General features: G+C 45.5%; 1 protein-coding gene across 1 annotated transcript in view; it reads left to right on the top strand.

Moving 5' to 3' along the window:
• Window positions 1-4,717: 4,717 nt before the first annotated feature.
• hh (hedgehog signaling protein) overlaps window positions 4,718-19,874 on the top strand; it is a 41,407-nt gene continuing 26,250 nt past the window's right edge. The window contains exon 1 of the mRNA XM_011632102.3: window positions 4,718-9,538. Within this exon, the coding sequence (XP_011630404.2) occupies window positions 9,158-9,538 (381 nt within the window). The 5' untranslated portion in view covers window positions 4,718-9,157. The remainder of the gene's footprint in view (window positions 9,539-19,874) is intronic.

The following is a 19,874-nucleotide window of genomic DNA, read 5'->3' on the forward strand; positions in this document are numbered from 1 at the left end:
TGAGGAATCGTATGGAGGAATAACGCGCAATCATGAACCCTTGAATAACGTCCAAAGGCGCTTTTAATCTCAGGCGAGAATAAAATTATTATCGACATATTTTTGTTTTTTAAGAATATCGCGAACAATGATACAGAAAGACAAATCTCCGAGGATTTCGCGCCATGACTTTTGCCAATGATATTACACATGCCACCCGCCGTAGTCGTTCGTCGGCAACCCTCGTATATGCGCCGGGTGTATTTGCGTACCCCGAAATAGCTTCCCTGAGACGGCGGGAGAGAATGGCGTGGAGGAGGGCGACGAAGAGACGAAGAGGAGAACGGACGGTGTATACCGCAAAACCAGTTCGTTGGTGAGTAAACAAAAAACGAGAAGGGGCCAACGCCGCGGCGCGGCCTCGTTGTCCGTTGCGAAGGGGGAGAGAATCGCTGCTTTATTGCTAATTCGAAGACATTCGCCCAGCAGAAATGAAACTTTATAGTCCGCCCGCAGGCCAAGAGAGGCCCCACGTCGCCAGGACCCACATACGCGCGAGGACTGACCCACGTGGGCATCAGCTACATTTCTAGTTCGGCAGCATCTAAGAAAAAGACAAAAAAAAAAAGAGAGAAAACTAAAACGCTGATGAACCTTTGAGATGCGTCATAAGAATAACTCGCGTCAAAATATTATTGATGGGCATTTGAGATCACAATAATGTCAAAAATTTGTAAGCTAATATGATTAGTCGATGAATCGATGGCAAATGTATCTATTGCTGTCCGACAGCATCGGCCGTCGAGAAATTTATAAATTTATGCACATTTAATAAGAACGAATTTTGTTTTCGGATATTCTCGCTGTCTCATTAATGCGTCTTACAATTCAGGCTGTGGAATTATTTATAATTCAGCATATGAACGCGCCGCGTATAAGCGTTCTCGAGTCTGATGCCCAACGTGTTAAGGAACCGATGCCGGAGAGGCTACGGCGCGATATCGACGAGACGACGAGTCGCGGCGGGTGGCTTACGTCGTGAGAACCTTTGGACTTCCCGGAGCGTCGAAACTCGTTACATCTCATTATGTCTAACGAGTACATAAGAATGCGTGATGCATGTCGTAATGATCGCTCGCGCGAGTAAATTGCAGTATATTTGGCTGTTAACTCTCAGTCATTTTCGCGTCGGATATGAAATCTGCAGGCATGCATATTCGGTATATTAATATCATTACGGAAACGAGTTTTCTACCAGCTAAGGCTAGACAATGATACGCATGATTGTACGTAAAGGTAAAAAGATCGAACCGTTCACGCGACAGCTGTGTAAAGCGACGTGCATTGCAACATTGGCTAATGCAGCTAGGTGCCAATGTGGAGAGAGGGGAAGAGAGGGGGAGAGAGAGAGAGAGAGAGAGAGAGAGAGAGAGAGAGAGAGAGAGAGAGAGAAAGAGAAAAGAACGGAGCAGAAGAGAAATGCCCGGCGTCGAGGTAGCGGGAGATGCGCGTCAGGGGCCCGTCCTCCCCCTAATTGACAAATTGGAATCTTATTAGAAGTTCGTGATGCCGGTAGAACTGAGACGGAGAGGGGCTCCGCCGATGTTACGAGAAGAGGAAGGTGAGAAGAAACAGAGAGAGTAGGAAAGGGCCCGGCGGTGGACGCGCTGTGAAAGACGAGGAGAATGAGAGGCATAATGCGTGGACGGCACGATACTAACAGGTTGTACGGCCCACGGTGGAACGGAGAGAAGTACCTTATGCTCGGCCTGCCGGCCGGCAGGCGAATGCCACCCAGGAAGTGTTCGCGCGTGCGCGATCTGTGTGGCCTCGGCGCAATCCGACCACGGGGCCCGACCGAGGACGCACGAGCTCGGCCGAGGTAGCGCGAGAATGCCCGAAGCCGACGTGTGCTGGCCCACCCGGTAGAGCGCGCGCGTGCCGCGTCCTGTGTGGTCCCTTGGGCCTCTACTCTCTCTTCCCGTCTCTACCCCTTACTCCATTCCGCTCGTCCCTTCTGTTCACTACTCTTCTTGATGCTCGCTCCCTGAGACGGCTACGTGCGCGCCACTCTTTCTCTCTCTTTCTCTCGCTTCCTCTCCGCCTTCTCCGTTCAGCCTGTTACCTTCATCGTCCGTGCCGTCTCTTACCTCGGCCCGGGCTGCGAAGATGAGGTGGTTCCGAAGAAGAGAGAAGAGAGCGGGAGATGCTGACAGTGGCGCGAGTATCGAGGGACGTGGAGAACATCGCGGCAACTATCTATGAAATCTATTACGATCGGTAGATCTATATATGTATCGATCGTTTTTTATAACTTATAAATTATGAAAAATGTAAAACGATGGGCGCAAAGAAATCTGATCGATAGATTTCGTCGAGAGTTGAAAGATCAACGGCGAAAGACAAAGGTTTATAAGAATATAGATAAAGCCGATGATATGTGAAATGTAATTTGAAAGGAGCAACGGAGAGATCTGTATCTTACATTATTCCAATCTTCTCTCCGGTTACTTGTTGTGATTTATCGCAATCAGTCGATAACGTCTACGACGAGACTCCCTGAGAGCGCGTCGACACGAGGGCTACTTAGAATTCCATCTACGTCAGTGGTTGAAGAAGCGAGATGAGGTAGTAAGCCCGCTTGACTCGTTCCACTTCTCCTTTCCCGCTTCTCGGTTTCCTTCGCACGGCTTGACTCGACCACGTGCTAACTTACGAGCTACGATCGCTGTGTACCCTTCCACGTTTTCTTCTTTCTTCGTCTCCCGTACCGTCCAGCTTTCTTTCTTTTCAACCACCTTTTTCTCTCGTCTGTTCTTCTACCGGTCTCTCATCCTAGTGCTGCTCGTCGTATCGTTTTTTCGCTCCTTGCACGAAAGAGAAAAAGAGAAAAAAGAGAGGGGAGAGAGAGAGAGAGACTACTCTAGATTATTAATCCACCAGAGAGAAGAGATCCGTGACGTTCGCGGAGAAAATTATGGGCTGAGAGCGCGGTCAAGGTGCTGCTGCGTTAACAAGCGTCAGCACGGAACGCCGAGGGAGGATAGCGGCTTCGAGGATGTAAGATCGTGTTTCCTTCAAGAGCCAGACTTTGGGATCACCACGATACCGGATGTCAAAACTGATATCCGGTGACAATTTGCTCCTCGCTTCGCGCCATCAATGTGTCCCTCTACAATTTCGCTATTCCTGCGACAAAATAGTCGGCGTCCTGTACTGTGAAGTTACAACGAAGAACATATGAGGTTATAGATATCGAATTAGAGTTCCACATCCGAAAAAAAACGTCCGTGCGTGTAAAAAGCGCTGCTCCGCTTCACGTTATAACGCACTGTGAAGATTCAATTATTCGACGAGAGCCATCATCCGCGAAGGATACAGGTTTCCCTTCTGAATCGATCGTCGGCGAACGTACGTCAGAAAGGCGATTTATGCAAAAACCTGACGCGTGTTTTTTTCAATGAAAAACACGAGGGAGGTACCTGAATCGAATATATGAGAACGGGATAATAATTTGCTAGAACAATATATGATATTTTCACGTGTGAAATGTAAATGATATTTCTTCGTCTACGGGAATTCGAGTGTATAAACACGAAGCAAATATTGAAGGCGAAAGAGACAAAGAACGAAAAGAGAAGGAAAATGAGCAAAGGCGGCACGAAAAGATGAGAGAGAAGAAGAGAAAGAGAAAGAGAGAAAGATAAAGAAAGGCAGAGCAAGAGAGATCGGCAGAGTTCAAAGAGCCGACAGTGGTTAAAGAGCCTTCTTCCTCTCTCCATCTCGACACGCACAAGTACAAGACGCAACCTTTCGAGCTGACCAGAAGGGAGGGAGACCAGTGTTCTCGCTTTTTTCTACTGCTTCTCTCTCTCTCTCTTTCTCTCTCTCTCTCTTCTGTCCTCTACTCTCCTGCCTTCCCTCTCACATCGGCGCAGCAAATTTATTTCACGTTCTTACCTTTTCTGGACCTTTCACAATATTTGGCCACGCTACGGCATCCAGTACCGACGGGCACCGGTCACCAGAAGATACGGCTTTGAGCCGTCCGTGATGGATGGTTCGTTCTCCAGGCTGCCACGAACCGCTGCCTCTACTCTCTCCCTCGCTCCGTTCCTCAGCTCTTCCTTCTCTATACAATAAAGGATGCTAGAGACGACGGCGAAATCCAGGGCCGCTCGCCTTTAAAAGACGCACGCACCTAAAATCGAAATTGCACGCGTCGTTCCGCGCGGAGTTGCCTTACGATTACGCGAAGCGCGTAAATCGCGCGCGGACCGAGCACTTTCATCGATAATATATCTACCTTTTCAAATCCGATCTCCGTTCTTTTCAGAAAAATCATAAATCCTCTCCGACTATCAAATTTGCAAGCGCATCGTCCAGCAGTTACGCCTTGCTTGACATTCTAAGTTACCGGATGCCGAGACCGAAACGGACATCGTCGAAAGTATTGTCCGGGAGCGTTGCTGGTATTGTCCAATGAGCCGTCCCTGGGTCGGCGGACCCTTCCAACCGCGGGACCGTTCTCCACCGAGTTCGTGCAGGTATATAAATTCTGGTGCTATTATTGGGGTTTGCGCCTTCTCACAAGGCCCTCTGGACCCCGCGGCGGCCCCTTTGAGCTACTCTTTCCGCCTCTCTCGCCCTCGGCGCCCTCTCGCTCCCGCTTATCGTTGCTCGACCCCCCTCAGCATCCCTGCTCACCCACCTCCTCCCCCGCCTCCGCCTCCGCCATCGCCACCGCCTGCTCTCCTCCTCGTTCGCCGCTGCTTCGTTCTCTCCTTCTCGCCGACTATGCCACACCGCCCCTGTCCTGTTTGTTTTTCCTCGCGTCGTCTTCCGTTTGCTAAACGCACCTTAAATTACGCGGCCGATGATAAATATTTGAGCCGTCCATTACACGAAAGGCCTACTCGGACCTACCGTCGTTCGGCCGGTGTTACCTCCGCTTGCTCGACATTAGGTTCCTTCAGGATATCGTGTTACCTCGAAAAAGAGACAGCTGAGCTCATACGTTCGCGACGCATCGTGAACCGTTCGTCTCGCTGATAGAAATTTGCGGGACGAAGAAAAACTTTCGAGCCGCACCAGACCGCATTTTGCGATTCAACAAAGAAAGAATAGCGAAAAATAGATTATCGGAGAATTGGTGTACCTTTAACTTTTGACAAATCAAAGATAACTTTGATGTATGGAACATCCTAGAGAAAGTTAACACTTCTTTCACTTACGCATTCTTTAATCCACTCTTTCGATTCAGAGGTAAGTCTTCTTTCTTTAAAACATCATTATTCATCCGGTGGTAATTATGAATTTGAAAACGTGAATAGAAAAAGCTCTCTTGCTACGATATGGAGTATAAACAGAACGTTAAACAAATATTAAGACGTGTCGAATATCTCGTGCTCGTAAGAACCCGATAAGAATCGTACGCGATCGAGAGACTGTTAGATATAATAGATAGACCATTTTGATGCGATGAAGCCGATCGATAGCGCGCTATTTTCGTCGGCCTTACAACTCAGCCGGAGTCGAGTGTCACGAGAGGACGGTCTAACGCGACAGAAGGAATCCTAATCGCGCTCCGTGCAGGACCACGAGACATATAATATTCTCCTCTCCTTTTATATTTTCTCACGATTTCAACGATCTTACACGGCACGGCAACGCCGCGCCGTTACTTGCACCTCGATAGCAGAATTTTATTTCCAATCTCCGCGCGCGCACCACACGTACAAGCGCGTACACGTCGCGTACTGGCCACGAAAGTCAAAGTGCCTCGTAACAGGATTATGAAATGTTCCGGAGTAGCGTTCCACGGATGTTTACAGCCCGCGAATACTCGTTACCTTTTATTGCAGGCAAGTTTCAGCGATTTCTGGCATTGGCTCCGTTAACGAGCGACATTTTATATTTTCATTGGGCCGTAATTCTCCCCCTTTCCGCGTAGGGCGACGGCATACGGCTCGTAATTCGGCCATTTGTGTTTTCCGGGTGTGCGCCGGGGATGAAGAAAATTCAGATCATTCGGAAAATCGGGTTCGCGGCACCTTTCGCCAAACCCGCCAAAATTTCGATCCCCCGTCGGGGGAACCGCAAAACAATTTGGCGTAATGTTTCTCGCTCTCACAGTAAGAAGAACATTTTCAATTTTACAACATTTTTACAACAAGGTAATTAAGTTCTGCCTAATAATCTTTTTTTCAACATGTCTAGAAATATGTCTCAGTCTTTTTAATTAATCTATCTTAATTCTTTAATTAATTAATAATGGTTTTTACTTAACTTTTTTTTTTTTCATATATTTGAGATGTGCTCACGCTATGGAGCACTTGTTTTCAATGTTAATGCCTATATTGACAAGTGGTAACAAGTGTTTGATTAAAGTAATCGGCTGTAATTTGTAAGTTACTGGATTATGATTGGATAAATAAAGAAATATTTTCCTTTTCTTTTGATTGAAACAGTTATTCTTGATAATTTATTGCGTCGTTATATTAAACAAAATTCATGTATATTAACATTATATATCGACTGACGTTATTTCCACTTTCCATTCATTTCATTCATTTCTAACAAGTGAATAAGCGGAATGTTTATTACGATTACTGTCGAGAATTGGAAAATATCACTTCCCATACAGAGTGAGGAGCTTTCCTTTTCTACGCGGTTGTAGGTTATTGCCAGAATGCCGCAGGCACGTTTCAGCACGACGTTGTGTAAATTCGGACGGGCCAATGATCGTTCGTCTGTGTATTCGGGAAAGATGTTTATTATCAGTAAACCCAACTCTTTGCTGTACTCCCCTTCTCCGCTTCTTCTCCACCCTCCGTGAAGTAGACTCGGACTTTCGTATCAGTCGCCGTGTAGACGTGCCCGGCCTCGTACATTTTACTCGCCGTTACTCGTTATTTTACTCCGCCGCTTATAATGGCGATCAACGGTACTTGGCTGGGATAATCGATTCTCCGACGACATGTAAACATCAATCGCGTTTCTCGCAAACAGTCCGAACGTGATCAATGATCAATGATCAATGATCGCGAAACGTGCGCGCGCTCGTAATCGGAAACGACTTGTTTACGGATTTTTCTCGCGGATTTATCTCTCACGGCACATCAAAGTGCTCAAAAAGATAATAAACCGCCTGCGCCAACCGATACGCGCGTTTATCAATTAACAACAACATCGGAAAGAAAGCGATACCGTCTGTAAGTGACACTTGCTAATTGTCGTTTGCACGCGTACAAATATATGATATATTGATACGATGATCGTTGAGAGCGACGCTGTGTTTAAATGCCAGTTTTGACGTCTCTTCGCAAAAATCTCGCGTGATGCGAGAGGGAATTGCAAAACTATGTTGAAGTGAGCCACGAGTACTAATGGAAGAAAAAGAGATGGGAAGAGCGGGATAGCTAAAAAGGGATAAACTAAAGAAGAAGAAGAAGAAGTGGACGAAGAACAGAATCCTGCGGCGCTTCGAGTATACGTCAAGGTCGTCCTCGCGAGCCTCGCACACCTCGCGCGTTACTTTTATCACGGGGGTGTTGAGGCGTGTCCCCAGGGGTGGAAAATCATTGAGAATCTACAATGAGTCCCGTATGTGGCGTAGTGTTGGAAGATCTTACACAGTGGAGGGCTTAAATCGAACCTAAGGAGAGAGTGTGACAGGCGGAAAGAAAGCGACGCACTTCGATGAAGAGAAGAACGGAGTAACGAGGTAAGACGGCACAACGAAGAAGTGCAGTTCGATCGGCAGTAGTGGGGCAGACGAGAAACGTCGAAGAGAGAAAGATAGTCAAAAAAGAAGAAATGGATGGATGATGAATAACGAAGAAACGATTCGCGAGAGAGTGAAGAGAGAGAGAGAGAGAGAGAGAGAGAGAGAGAGAGACCGAGAAGAAGAGTAGAAGAGAACGAGAGACCGATCGTGTCTAGCCGAAGAAGAAGAAAGCTAGGAGATTACCCTCTTTCTCTTCTTTTCTTTCATTCTCTATCTTTCTTTCTCTTCTCCTTTCCCGCACTGTCCAACTCTTTCCCTTTCTCTCTTTCTTTCTCCCACCCGTCACGTGCACCTGTCTTCGTTTACCTGGTGAACGCCCCGCCCCAGCCAATAGAGGTACAGCGGGCCTCGTGACGTCAGTCACGCGTACCAGGAGGCCCTAGGTGGAGGGGCGAGATCATCCACCACCACCTTTGGAGGCCACGAAAGCCTCACGGGGACCAGCAGCTAGCAGCAGCCGGCGGCAGTGGTCTCGCCGGTCGTTTGCCGCGGGGTGGGGGCAGGAAGAGGGGTACCCCCTGGACCTGGTCAGGCCAAAGAAACAACGCAGGAGTACCCACCGAAACCCATCCTGCATTTCCCACCACCGACTCGTCCGGAAAACGTGCGCTAGCTTCCGGACGTCGTTCGTCCGAGTTCAGTCAAGTGAGTCGACTCGCACGTACCTCCTCTCCGACGAAAACGATCGCAGAGGGTTCTTCGCTCCGGAAAAGCGGGAGTGTTGGCGCGTGCCGGCGAGAATTTAAAGGGCCCGGTGGTATAGGTAGAGAGAGAGAGAGAAAGAGAGAGAGCGTCGACCAGTCGAAGATATCCGACGCTTAAAATAATTCGCCGATTGAATTCCCAACGGCGTTTAGGATGTAGAGAGACGTTCTCGTCCTCGCAAAACCTTCGATTTGGTACCCCACGATCTTTGAAAATATCACAACGTGGTGTCCGTATTTCGGTATCCATAAAAGGGAGAGAAAGAACCTTTTTCCAATCTCTCGGGAGATTGTAGCCTCGCGTCGATTCTGACTGATCGGTCGACTGATCGTTCGTATATCCTACTCGGATTCTCCCGGTGAATCATCATCGGTTGGTCGGTCGTGGTCGGTGATTATCGACGCAACTACGGGGATCACATCGGTGGTGAGAGTGCGTGCACGGGGGGGTGTGTGATGCCCTGGTTATGGTTAACCGTGAGTGAGGTCAGTGGCAAGAGGCGGAGAAGAAGAATCGGTAGCAGAACGTCAAGCGGATTGTCACCACCCTCGTCATCGCTGCTGCCGCCGCCGTTGCTGCCGTCGTCGTTGTCGTCGTCGTTATCGTCGTCGTTCTGCCAGCCGTTCTGGAGACGACGAGAGCAGTGACCGCGCAAGGTCGACCTCGAGGCAGAGGCACGCGATTATGGTGCACCATCATCATCGTCGCCGCGGCCTCCAGGCGACCCACCACTGTGCCACTGGGAGTCGCATAGGCATCTCACTCTTCCAGATTCTCCTGTTAATCTTCAGCTTCTTGCTGCCCGTGCTCGACAACAGTGGCTTTGCTCTGGCGTGTGGACCTGGCAGAGGCGCCGGCCGACGGCCGAATCTGAGAAAGCTCACCCCTCTGGTCTTCAAACAACATGTGCCGAATGTCAGCGAGAACACCTTGCCAGCGAGCGGACTTAGCGAGGGAGCGGTGTCTAGGTATGACGCCAAGTTCCGAGATTTGGTACCCAATTACAACACGGACATCGTCTTTAAGGACGAGGAAGGCACCGGCGCCGATCGTCTTATGACACAGGTGAAAATGCGTTCTTTTCTTTTCAGTGATAAACGAAGATGCAAATAAATGAAGTGTAGCTTTATAGTCAAATTTAAACATTTGTAAAATTCTTCCGTGAATAGATAGATAAATTCTTTATATTTGTGCAGAATTATGAATAGCGATGCATTGTGGATGAAATTAGAATTTAAGTCACATGACGATTATTAAAAAACAAAGTCTTCATTTATTTGCGCCTTTAAGCATTTATGTTTTAATTATGCAGTAGATATTTTCAAAAAATATTTGTTTCAATATTTAAATAAAAGTATCATAACCGCAGTTAAATATTTATAATAATTTATAATAATACATTTTTGTGAAGAAAATGTATCATTATAAATTAAACTGCGTCTCTTTAAGTTAATGGTAATTCAATTCTGGGGCTTTGTCTTAAGGGGATATTTTTAAATATCACAGTGGTAATATCGCCGATGATAAAACGCAACTCTGGTCAAATGATAAAGACGACCGTCCTTGAAGCAATTCGATTCGCTGGTGAATCATCCTATGAAACTTCATAGCGTTTACAGGGGATATCATCACAGGACTAATCAATCGGTTGATCACGGTCACATTTGGTTTCATATTAATTAAAGCGACAATTGAACGTGACACGTTATCGTGATCGTCAAATTTCTCGCTTCCTCATCTCGATGCAAGGTGGTGAAGCGTGATAAATCCTAGAAAAAGCTGCAGTCGAAGATCTTTGAGACGATGAGGTCGGCAGTCTTCTTGTTTAAATTTTGCCTAAAAGTTTGCGTCAGGTTTTTAAAAAAAAAAATGAAAAAGAATAATTTAATTTACGTTGTGCATTTAATCTTATTGAACGCGTATATACATGATTTCGGTGATAAATAAGTTGTGTAATATTTTACGAAATACGATGATAATTTTCGATACATCGATCGATTTATCTGTGAACGGCGCACGCAGTAACGTCTGTTATTGCTTTAATGCGTGTCACCGTATCCCGGTCCGTATGACAAACTGGCTACTGCACGTCGTTAAAACGTCGACAGATGATTCACGCGAAATGCTAGCCGTCGTGATAAGCGGCCCGATCACACTCGCTTTACGCAGACAAGATCGATAGTTTATGTACGATGCTATTACGTTGCGTGATTCTTCCTCGTTGTCAATCATCAGGTAATAACATTTTCTCTGAGTCATCAGGCAGATGTGGTGCCCTTAGGAGTTTTCTTCGAAAACAGAATAACGAAACGTCAGTATTAATAACGATTAGTTAGACGACCTTTGCGAATGATCTTTCTCATGTAAATTTTTGTCACTTGACTTTAAAATCATCCGCGGGGGCTGTGGGAATGAGGGAATGAGAGAAAAGGACATCCGATCGCTCGCCCGTCATCACCTTTAGGAAGCGAGGACTGTTTGAGGTTTATTTCTCTTCCATGGAGGCTCCATTAGTGCTTTATTCATGCATTTTTTATCGGTGTTTGCCTTCCACTTGGCGCCCCCGCGAAGCGTGAAACGATTCTCCTAACTCCGGCTCCGTTGTATTCCAATTTGTAAGTCGACATCGCGCCGCGTCATACAAAAGACGGCCTCGGCGCCGCGGACAGTGGTGCTTAAGCGAACAAAACCTGAATTTTTAACAGCTTATCTAGAAAAATATCCAAATATACCGACGCAATCTTAAATTGTCGGTTAATGGGGAATTACGACGAGAGGACATGACAGGTAACAAAGTTTCTGGATCAAAGTAATCATCAGACGCGGCGAAATATCTCTCGTGTGTCGAAAGACATTCTGTTCGAGCGTATTAATTACTCGGGAAGTATTGATCTGACAGGTACATGAAACTTCCTGGAAAACAAAAATTGAAAACGTCAATAAACGTAAGTAAACGACTTTCCGTTTCTAGAAATATCATAGACAAATGTAAATGAGTCATTGTTATTTTTTTGTTGTTTATTTAGTCATTGTTTTTATCTTGGTTTTTCATCGGAAAAATAAAGTGTAATCAGTTTCATCGCAGATACATCTCAGATATCACAAAGTCAGTAAAAAGTCATCTGTATTGATATATGGTGTTTGATAAAAAATATTGGCTCGAATATAATTGCAAGATGATTTCTGTAAAGTCAAATTCAGATGAAGCAAACAACGCAAAGTTGCTTTGATGAGTTTAGGCACTGCGACTTGTACGAACCAGTCAAAATATATATATATATATATATATGAATGTAACTTATATTACTTTCATCTTTTGTCAATCTGTCAAAGAAATGAAACTTGTTTATTCGTCACAAATGTTCGGTCATGCCGACTTTGCTAGCTTGGTCCTGGATCTTTTGGTACCGCTGCGTGCCGCATTGCGCCGGACCGGTTGTTGGTCTGTGTAAACCAACGTCCGAGGTGGAAATACGAAGAGTAGACTTTCCTGGGCTCGTATTTACCCAAATTTCGCAAAAGAGGGGCCGCCTTTAACGGCATGCCGCTGGGAGAACCGGCGTCAAATCTATCACCGTCCGCAGTGATTTTCACTCGTTTAAACATTACCGCAAGACAGCCGCCGTCGCCCATCGTCATGGTTTTCTCTCGGATTATACATGCTGTGCTTTTGAAACACACCGCAGGTTACAACAAGTTACTGTCGCATCGATTCTTCTCCCGCGAAAAGTCGATCTTTTGTGTTAATATTTCTTAAAAAGCCGACAAATCTTTTCAAATGGACAATTGAAGTTGACCGAAAATCCGGCTTTTTAAACACTTGAAATTTCGAAAGTCACACATAAGAATGCGAGATGTAAGAAAATGATACAAGAAATTGATTCATTGAAACTTTGTTTCCTTTATCATCACGAATAGATCATTCGCTTTTCGTGACGCTAATCGCAATCTTGTCTTTTTCTGCGTGCCAGTGCTAATTGTAATTTATATACAAAAAGCAAGTTTATAAATTTCGTTTTTGGATTATTAATATTACTTCTATTTGTCGTAAAATATGATTCTTTTTTTTTTTTCAAAGGAAAATTTATCACGAAAGAGCGATAAATTTTTGACAAGAAATATCGATGAATTTAGGACGTAGCCGATGCCGGTGCAACGTCCTAACATTTGTCCGACAATGTTTAACGATCCGATACGTTTCCGGACTTGTTCGGGCATCGATGTCTCCCAAACCGAGCCGCGATCCGTCGGTGCGTTCTCGTTAAACGATGCACGCTTCGCATGCATCTTGAAGGCTACGGAAACACGCTTTCCCGCAACGATCGTAAAAAAGAATGATGGTCCGATGACGTCGAGAGAGACGCGATGGATTCTCAACACTTTTTGCTTGTACGTAAATAATGACGATCGTACGTCAAAATGCTTGTAAAGCGTAAATGAAATAAGATATTTGCTTTCGTGTGCACGCGCGCGTAGCGAAGTTATTCGTTACGCTGATTAATGACCACGTATAATCGGAGATTTTCTTGCTCTTTGCCATCACGGTTAAATTAATTTTTAGCATTCATGCAAGCGGCGAGACGTGAGATTTCCGAAGGATTTAGCACGATAAACTTATAATGGTATTCTCAGCAATGACAAATGCTTTAACTAGAGTCATTACTTTAACCTTTCCTTAAAATGTTACACACTTGTCGTGTAATTGCCATAATCAGTCAATTAATTAATAGAAGAGGCAGTAATAAATTAATATCTTATGTCTAACGTCGTGATGTATCACCTTGACTTTTCATTTGCGAAAGTTGTAATCAACGAGCTGAGAATTATGTGATCCCGGATAAAGTAAACGAAAGAATAATAAGAAAAGAAAAATAATAATAATTTGACAAATTCAACTGATTGTTTCGGATAATCTGAAGTTAGCGTTGTTTTAAGAGCGGCGGATCGCAGGGGGATTGAAAATTGCGCTAAGCGGCAATAAAAGATGCGCGCAAGAAGCCGAGGGTAGCCGGGGAATAACAAATCGCCGGTAACTCGTCCTCCAGTCCGTTTGTCCATCCGTCCATCCGTCCGTCCACTTTGTCCTACCGCTCATCCTCGTGATCGCGCGGCGACTAACAGCGCCGGTCGCGCGGAATAAACAGGGAGAAAAAGCGCGTACCGCGCGCCGGCTCTAAGTGATTGTGGGTAGTTTTATGGCGGCCATAACCGGTGTTTGGTTTAGCGCGTTAAAGCTCCCCCAATTACGGCAAATAAACCTAATAGCCGCGCTTCTCGTTCCTCTTCCCGCTGTCCTTCTCGCTCCCCGCCCAACCGTTGGCTCTGTACCACACGAGACCCTCCCCCCTCCCCTATCCGATCCTGTCCGATCGACCTCCTTTTCCCTCTCTTGTCTCCTTTTTTTCTCCTCGATCTCTCCACTCGATCGCACCACTTTGAATCTCTCGACCGAACGCGCGAACGCGATGAGAATTAATCGATCGTGACGACGGAGCCGAAGAAACTTGGACGAGCGATATCGCGTTTGTCAAAAGTGAGTTGTCACTTCACGGAAGTGAAGCATAGGAAAGCAACGCACGATAAGAACAAATGTTAAATTACGCGCTCGCGTTCGCGATATCCCCCCCCCCCCCTCCTCTGTTTCAATCCCCTGCGATCCGGAATAGTCGCGAGCGAGTACGGGCTACGACGTGATCGAGACGATCGCAGTAAGATAAGTGCCGTGGCGTACATATAGAATATGTCTCGAGTCGCTTGCAGTGACTTGCAGCCGGTGTCCGATGACGGTGTCCGACGATCAGCCGGGTAATCCGATAAGCGCACGTGGCGGCACGTGATACGCTCCGAATGCTCGCGAACACCCGCGAACATCGCGAAGTCGCGGTTTGCGAGATCGCCCCGTGTCCGCCGCGAAGGAAATCGCGTCGACCGAAATTGCGAACAAATTGCAGGCGAATGTTGAAAGCGAATGCTGGTATAGATAAATAAAGAGGGGATTTCGTCTTCCATCACTGATATTTCGGGATTACTTCAACACGGTATAAATACGTCCGACTCGGACGTTTTTGAAGAACTTGATTTCTTTGAAAGGAACGCTCTCCGCGATGGCGTTCTCTTTTCAAATCTGTCAAATCGTGTCGAAAGACGCTTCAGCCAACGAGATTATCTCGGTATATGTTTGCATACCTTTTTCCGTTCCTTCATCTGGAAAACCACTCTCGTGTTTCAGTAATCAACTAGCTAACGCGATAATCGGCGTTGTTTGGGAAGCGATAAATAGACCGCTTTGCTTTCCCGTTCGTTAGCGGTTACGACATTATCCTACGAACATATCGGCCAGAAAAGAAAGAAAAGAGGGAAAAAAAAGGTGCACTGATTACAGAGCTCTCGCGCGGAGATCAACCCACACGCGCGCGAGTTCGAATAATAATTCACTCGCCGGCGACGAAAAAATGGCGCCCGGGAAAATTAAGCATCCATCATGCTGATACCGGTTAAATATCCCGCGGCCCCCGCAAAAATTTACGACGCACGTTCTCTGTCTCTCTGTCTCTCTACGAATGATCGCACGTCCTGAGAATTTATTTATTGGCCGAGCCGGCGAATAGGCATCTATTTGCTGGCGAACAATAGCAACGATTTACGCGCAGCTGCCCTCATTGTCGCAATATGTTTCAAGCTATTGGCAACTTTTCAGAACAGTTGCCAATGTATACACAAATCATTTCTTAAAATATATCCACACTTTCATATTTTAAAATTCAAATTCAAATATATATATATATATATATATATATATATATACCTTGTCAAATTTCATTGGATGTTTGAAAAAATAATAATAACTGGAGCATTGTCTTTGATCCTTTTCTCCCTCATTCTCAGATCCTCTTCGAAAAAAATCTGTGATCCATAACGTAAATATGCAATGAAACTTTTGCAACTGTGGTACGCAACCGTGCTACAACCACTCCGTGTCCGATGTTACTTATTGCCGGCTGTCCGTGGCGGGTTTTACTAATGTGAGCGCAGGATTAGCGCTGTGCTGCCTTAACGTTTCCCTTCGGGGCGAGAGGCGGGGGACTACCCGGCCTCTCTCGCGCGCCGTTATCTTCGCAGGCATAACCTCGTAAATCCACGAGCATTTGTTTCCCGCGCGTCCAGACGTCGAGGTTACCTCCGTTAACCCCGATGCGATCGTTCATGCCTTTACAGCGACAAATCGTTCTCCCTCCTCTCGATTTCCTTACTCCGTTCCACTCCTCGTCTTCTTGATCCAGTCAACGTTGCGAAAACGACCGGGACGTTTCCGAAACGAGTGATCTTGCTCTTCATCAAATTTTTATCGATCAAGACCTTAATTTTTTTTTCTTCGTTATTATCGTCCTTTTAGTCTCGCTATTTTTTTCTTGAACAATATCTAAGACATGGGATATTATTTTTGCATTTATTGAAAGGAGCACTCGCTGAGTAAGATAACGAGTCATATTGCTGTCTCTCTTTTGAACCGACGAGTACTAATTAAAACCGAGTTCTATTTATCGGCGCTTTAGGATGCTTCGGAACAATTTTATATCGCATATAGAACCAGTTATACGGAGGCCCCTGCCTCTCGAGGATGCAACCTTTTAGACGAAACAGCCTCGGCAATTACAACGTATTCCGGTGTTTCTGTTCTACTCGGCTATCATCATCATCATCATCATCATTATCGTCATCATCATTATCACCTTGCCGTTCTAATGGAACTCATCGGGATTCATCCGTCAATCCGATGTGCATAGCATTCAGGGCGGAACCCGTTAACAGAATGTGTCATCAGGCTTCGCCTACGCTTTAGAATACTCTTCCGCGCGCTATTTGCGAGAGAGAACATGAAATACATATTCCAAGTATATAAGTTATGCAACTACGTCGCGTTACATAATTTAGTCCAATTATATCGTCGTTATTTTCTTTATTAGAACAGAATTAACAGGAAAATAAATTAGGGTTTTGGCTATGACGTCGTCGTCGATCGAATTATTCTCGTGTTTAGTGAGCTTCAGTGATGAGGAAAGTGTCATTCGCGGTGCTCTTAGGATTCTTTGCAAACTTTACTGTGAACGGTGCTTAAGTTGGAAACCGCAGACCGGGACCGCATATAAGCACCAAAGGAACAGCGAGACGCGAAAGCCGTGGCGTCTCTTTCTTTCTCGCGCGCAGCGTTCGATTATGTGTGGGATAATGCGGCGACAACAAGAAGGACAAGGAAAAGGAGAGAAAAAGAGAAAGAGAGACAGATGGGGTGAGAGCGACGGCGAAACAGTGGAGAGAGGACAGCCGAAGAAAGAGAGAAAGGTAGAACGAGAAAGGTGTGCTACACTAGAGAACGAGGGGGACGAGAGAGAGAGAGAGAGAGAGAGAGAGAGAGGAGGGATGGGAGAGGAGAGGAGAAAAGCGAGGAGCGAGGAAGAGAGAGCGAGAAAGAGAGAAAGACGTAATCTGGTTGGTCCACCGAGTTTCAACAGGGAAAGGATGAAGGAAGGGCCGAGGGCCTTCCAAGCGGCCGCCATAATGCATCGTGAGAAGTGTGCATGGGGTCAAACGGGTCAAAAGAACGTCATGGCGTTGCTCGTCCTTATGGCGGACTTACTCCGCGTGCCGAATGCCCCGCGACGCGGTCGTCCGTAACGTCGTATCCCCGATGGTACTGACCGCGGGGACGACTTCATCGCTCGATTATGTCGAAGCGCGAATCGTAAAAATGGCCGGCGATCGGACTGGCATTAAGGAGACGCGGTCGTGTCTCCAAGAGTATGCACAGCAGCCGGAGATATCGTGGATCTCTGGACAGCGAGTTATCTAATTAAAAATTCCTTATCTCGGTAGTTATCTGGACCGAATGTATTTTTGATAATCTTCTCATCGATACACAGAAGAAAAATTAGCCAAGAAAAAAAATTAAATCAAGACAAATATTTTCATAAGCAAGAATATTATAATCTTCTTAAAAAAATTTTTGTCTCGATTTGATTGAATTTGTATTGATGTGCTAGTATTATTTTTACTCCACTCAAAATTAAAAATCTTCAATATGAAAATACCTATCTTGATTTAATTTTTTTCTTGTACTATTGGAATTTCTACAATGAAAACGTTTTGTGTTTTGAAGTTCGAATCGGCAAATTTATATTTTTGAATAACGCGCATAGTACTAAAAATATCCAAATATCTTACATATCTCCAATCGTTGCAATCTAATCTAAATTATCGCATTTGTCAAATCGATCGGGCGCAGTCGCCAGAGAAATTCGCCGCGCGAAGAAAAGAGTTTTGCAAAATACGGGACGCATCAGCGCTGTAAAGTGATCTTGTCGACCACTTCCTTCATTCGCTACGAGCAAAGGATCCGATGACCAGTTGAGGTCGGCGATGACCGACGTGGGAAAGGATCGTCACCGCCTGATCTTCCCTTGGGCCCTGGTTCTCCCGCTTCTCTTTTTTTTCATCTCCTCCGCGTTTCTTCGTCGCGCACGTCAACTCCGTATAACTTATCAACTTATTGCCTTCTTTAACGTCCGCGACAAAAGGCTGAAATTACCGTTTCATAACATTATATCTTGCGATAAAATAAAGAGACGGGCTCAGGAGAGAGAGAGAGAGAGAGAGAGAGAGAGAGAGAGAGAGAGATTCTCGATTGATTCTGAGTTTTAAAAATGAAGAAAGAAAATGAATCTGAAAGAACACGAAAGAGGACAAAAGTTTTTAATTAAAGACTGAAAAATTAAAGACTCAAGAGTATGAATTAAGAACGAATAAATTTGTAGAATTACCAGTGTAATTATATACGATAAAAAAATTCGAAAGTTGTTGGAAAGAGAATTGCGAACGTCGCTTTGTCTCCAGTCGCACCATCAGTAGTCAAAGGGACTTAATCCTTGTTAGTATGAAACACGAAACGCGCAGTTAATAAATAAACAAATGACTATGTAATGCACGAGGCGCAACCATTGTGCATTGTACGAGAAGACACAGCTCTCCCAGGGATCCTTGCTACAATCTCATATCTGTCGCCGTATGTATTAATATAGGAATACCGATGCATGCGGCGACTCTACAGGGAGAACATCTCTGTATGATCCGTATTCGGAAATAGCAGCCGTTCTAAAATTATTCATTCAATTATAGCTTCAAACAAAAGTCTGAAATAAATATTATCAATTGGTTTTATTTCTTAAAATTGCACAATATTTCTTCAATCAATTCGATTTCAAATCTCGTGTATTTGCCGATCAATTTTTGAGCTATGCTCAATTAATGAAATTGCATTTACTTTCAAAACTCAATCGTCAATCGTTATTTAGAATTATGAGGAATTTAAATGCTTAGATAATTTGATTTCTAGTTCCAACGTTCCGTTGCTTCTTACCTTGAACACGCGACGTCGTTGCCGCGTTTCGCGGATAGAAATCTGTACCGAAATAAGCGGCAGGAAAGGAAACTATATACCCCTCCGATCGATGCATTGAGGCGCGTTTTTCTCATTTTCCGCGCTTCCACGAATCCACGGCTATCGTCATATTATTTTATATTCGTGACAGTTCGCCACATCCTCGCCGAAGGATTTAATGACGCCTCTGCGGTTCGGATAATTAATCGCGGCCGCGACTGCGCGACCTATTCTCTTTGCAGGCGTTTTACTGCCGTCAGCTTTACGACGATGTCGTACATTTATCGAGGACCATAATCGCGGGCTCCTGTGCCTTCCGAGACGGGCGTCGCGACTCGCGTCCTCCTTCCGCGATAACGACGCGAGATTCCAAACGAAGCTTACTTCTCGCGATCCACGATAAAATTTTATACAGCTGTTTATTTATTTTTTTATTTTTTTTTTTTTCATTCATTTGCGGAAGATTCAATTAATTTCCATAGGTCGACAATGGCTGCCACGGCGTGGAAGTCATCGTCCCTGCCGATATGGTCCCCCGTCGGTGCATGCGCTCGCGGTTCATGGGATTCCGGCTCGATGACGAGATGTCCTTAGATAACAGCATTAAATCTTTCACATATAATTTGTGTTTCACTTATAATTTTATATTAGGTTCACTTATGTGTCACGTGGGGGGACAACGTTTGTCCCTCTAGATCGGGCAGATTTCGCGATGTATGTAGCGTCGCTCGTCCTTTGGTGCGTCCTGTAGAGATGTTTGATCGCGATCACGGCTCTCGCGTGTTCGGCGTAGGTGGGCAAGTAGGAACAAGCGGCGAACAACGCGCTTATTCAAATACATTCAATTAATTTCCATAGGACGACAATGGCTCCCACGGCGTGTAATCGTCCCTGCCGATATGGTCCCCCGTCGGTGCAGGCCCGCGCTCGCGGTTCATGGGGTCCCGCGCGACGACGGGATGCCCTTAA

This window comes from Pogonomyrmex barbatus, unplaced genomic scaffold (assembly GCF_055798465.1).
Source record: "Pogonomyrmex barbatus isolate J1 unplaced genomic scaffold, ASM5579846v1 scaffold1, whole genome shotgun sequence".
NCBI classification, from domain to species: Eukaryota; Metazoa; Arthropoda; class Insecta; order Hymenoptera; family Formicidae; genus Pogonomyrmex; species Pogonomyrmex barbatus.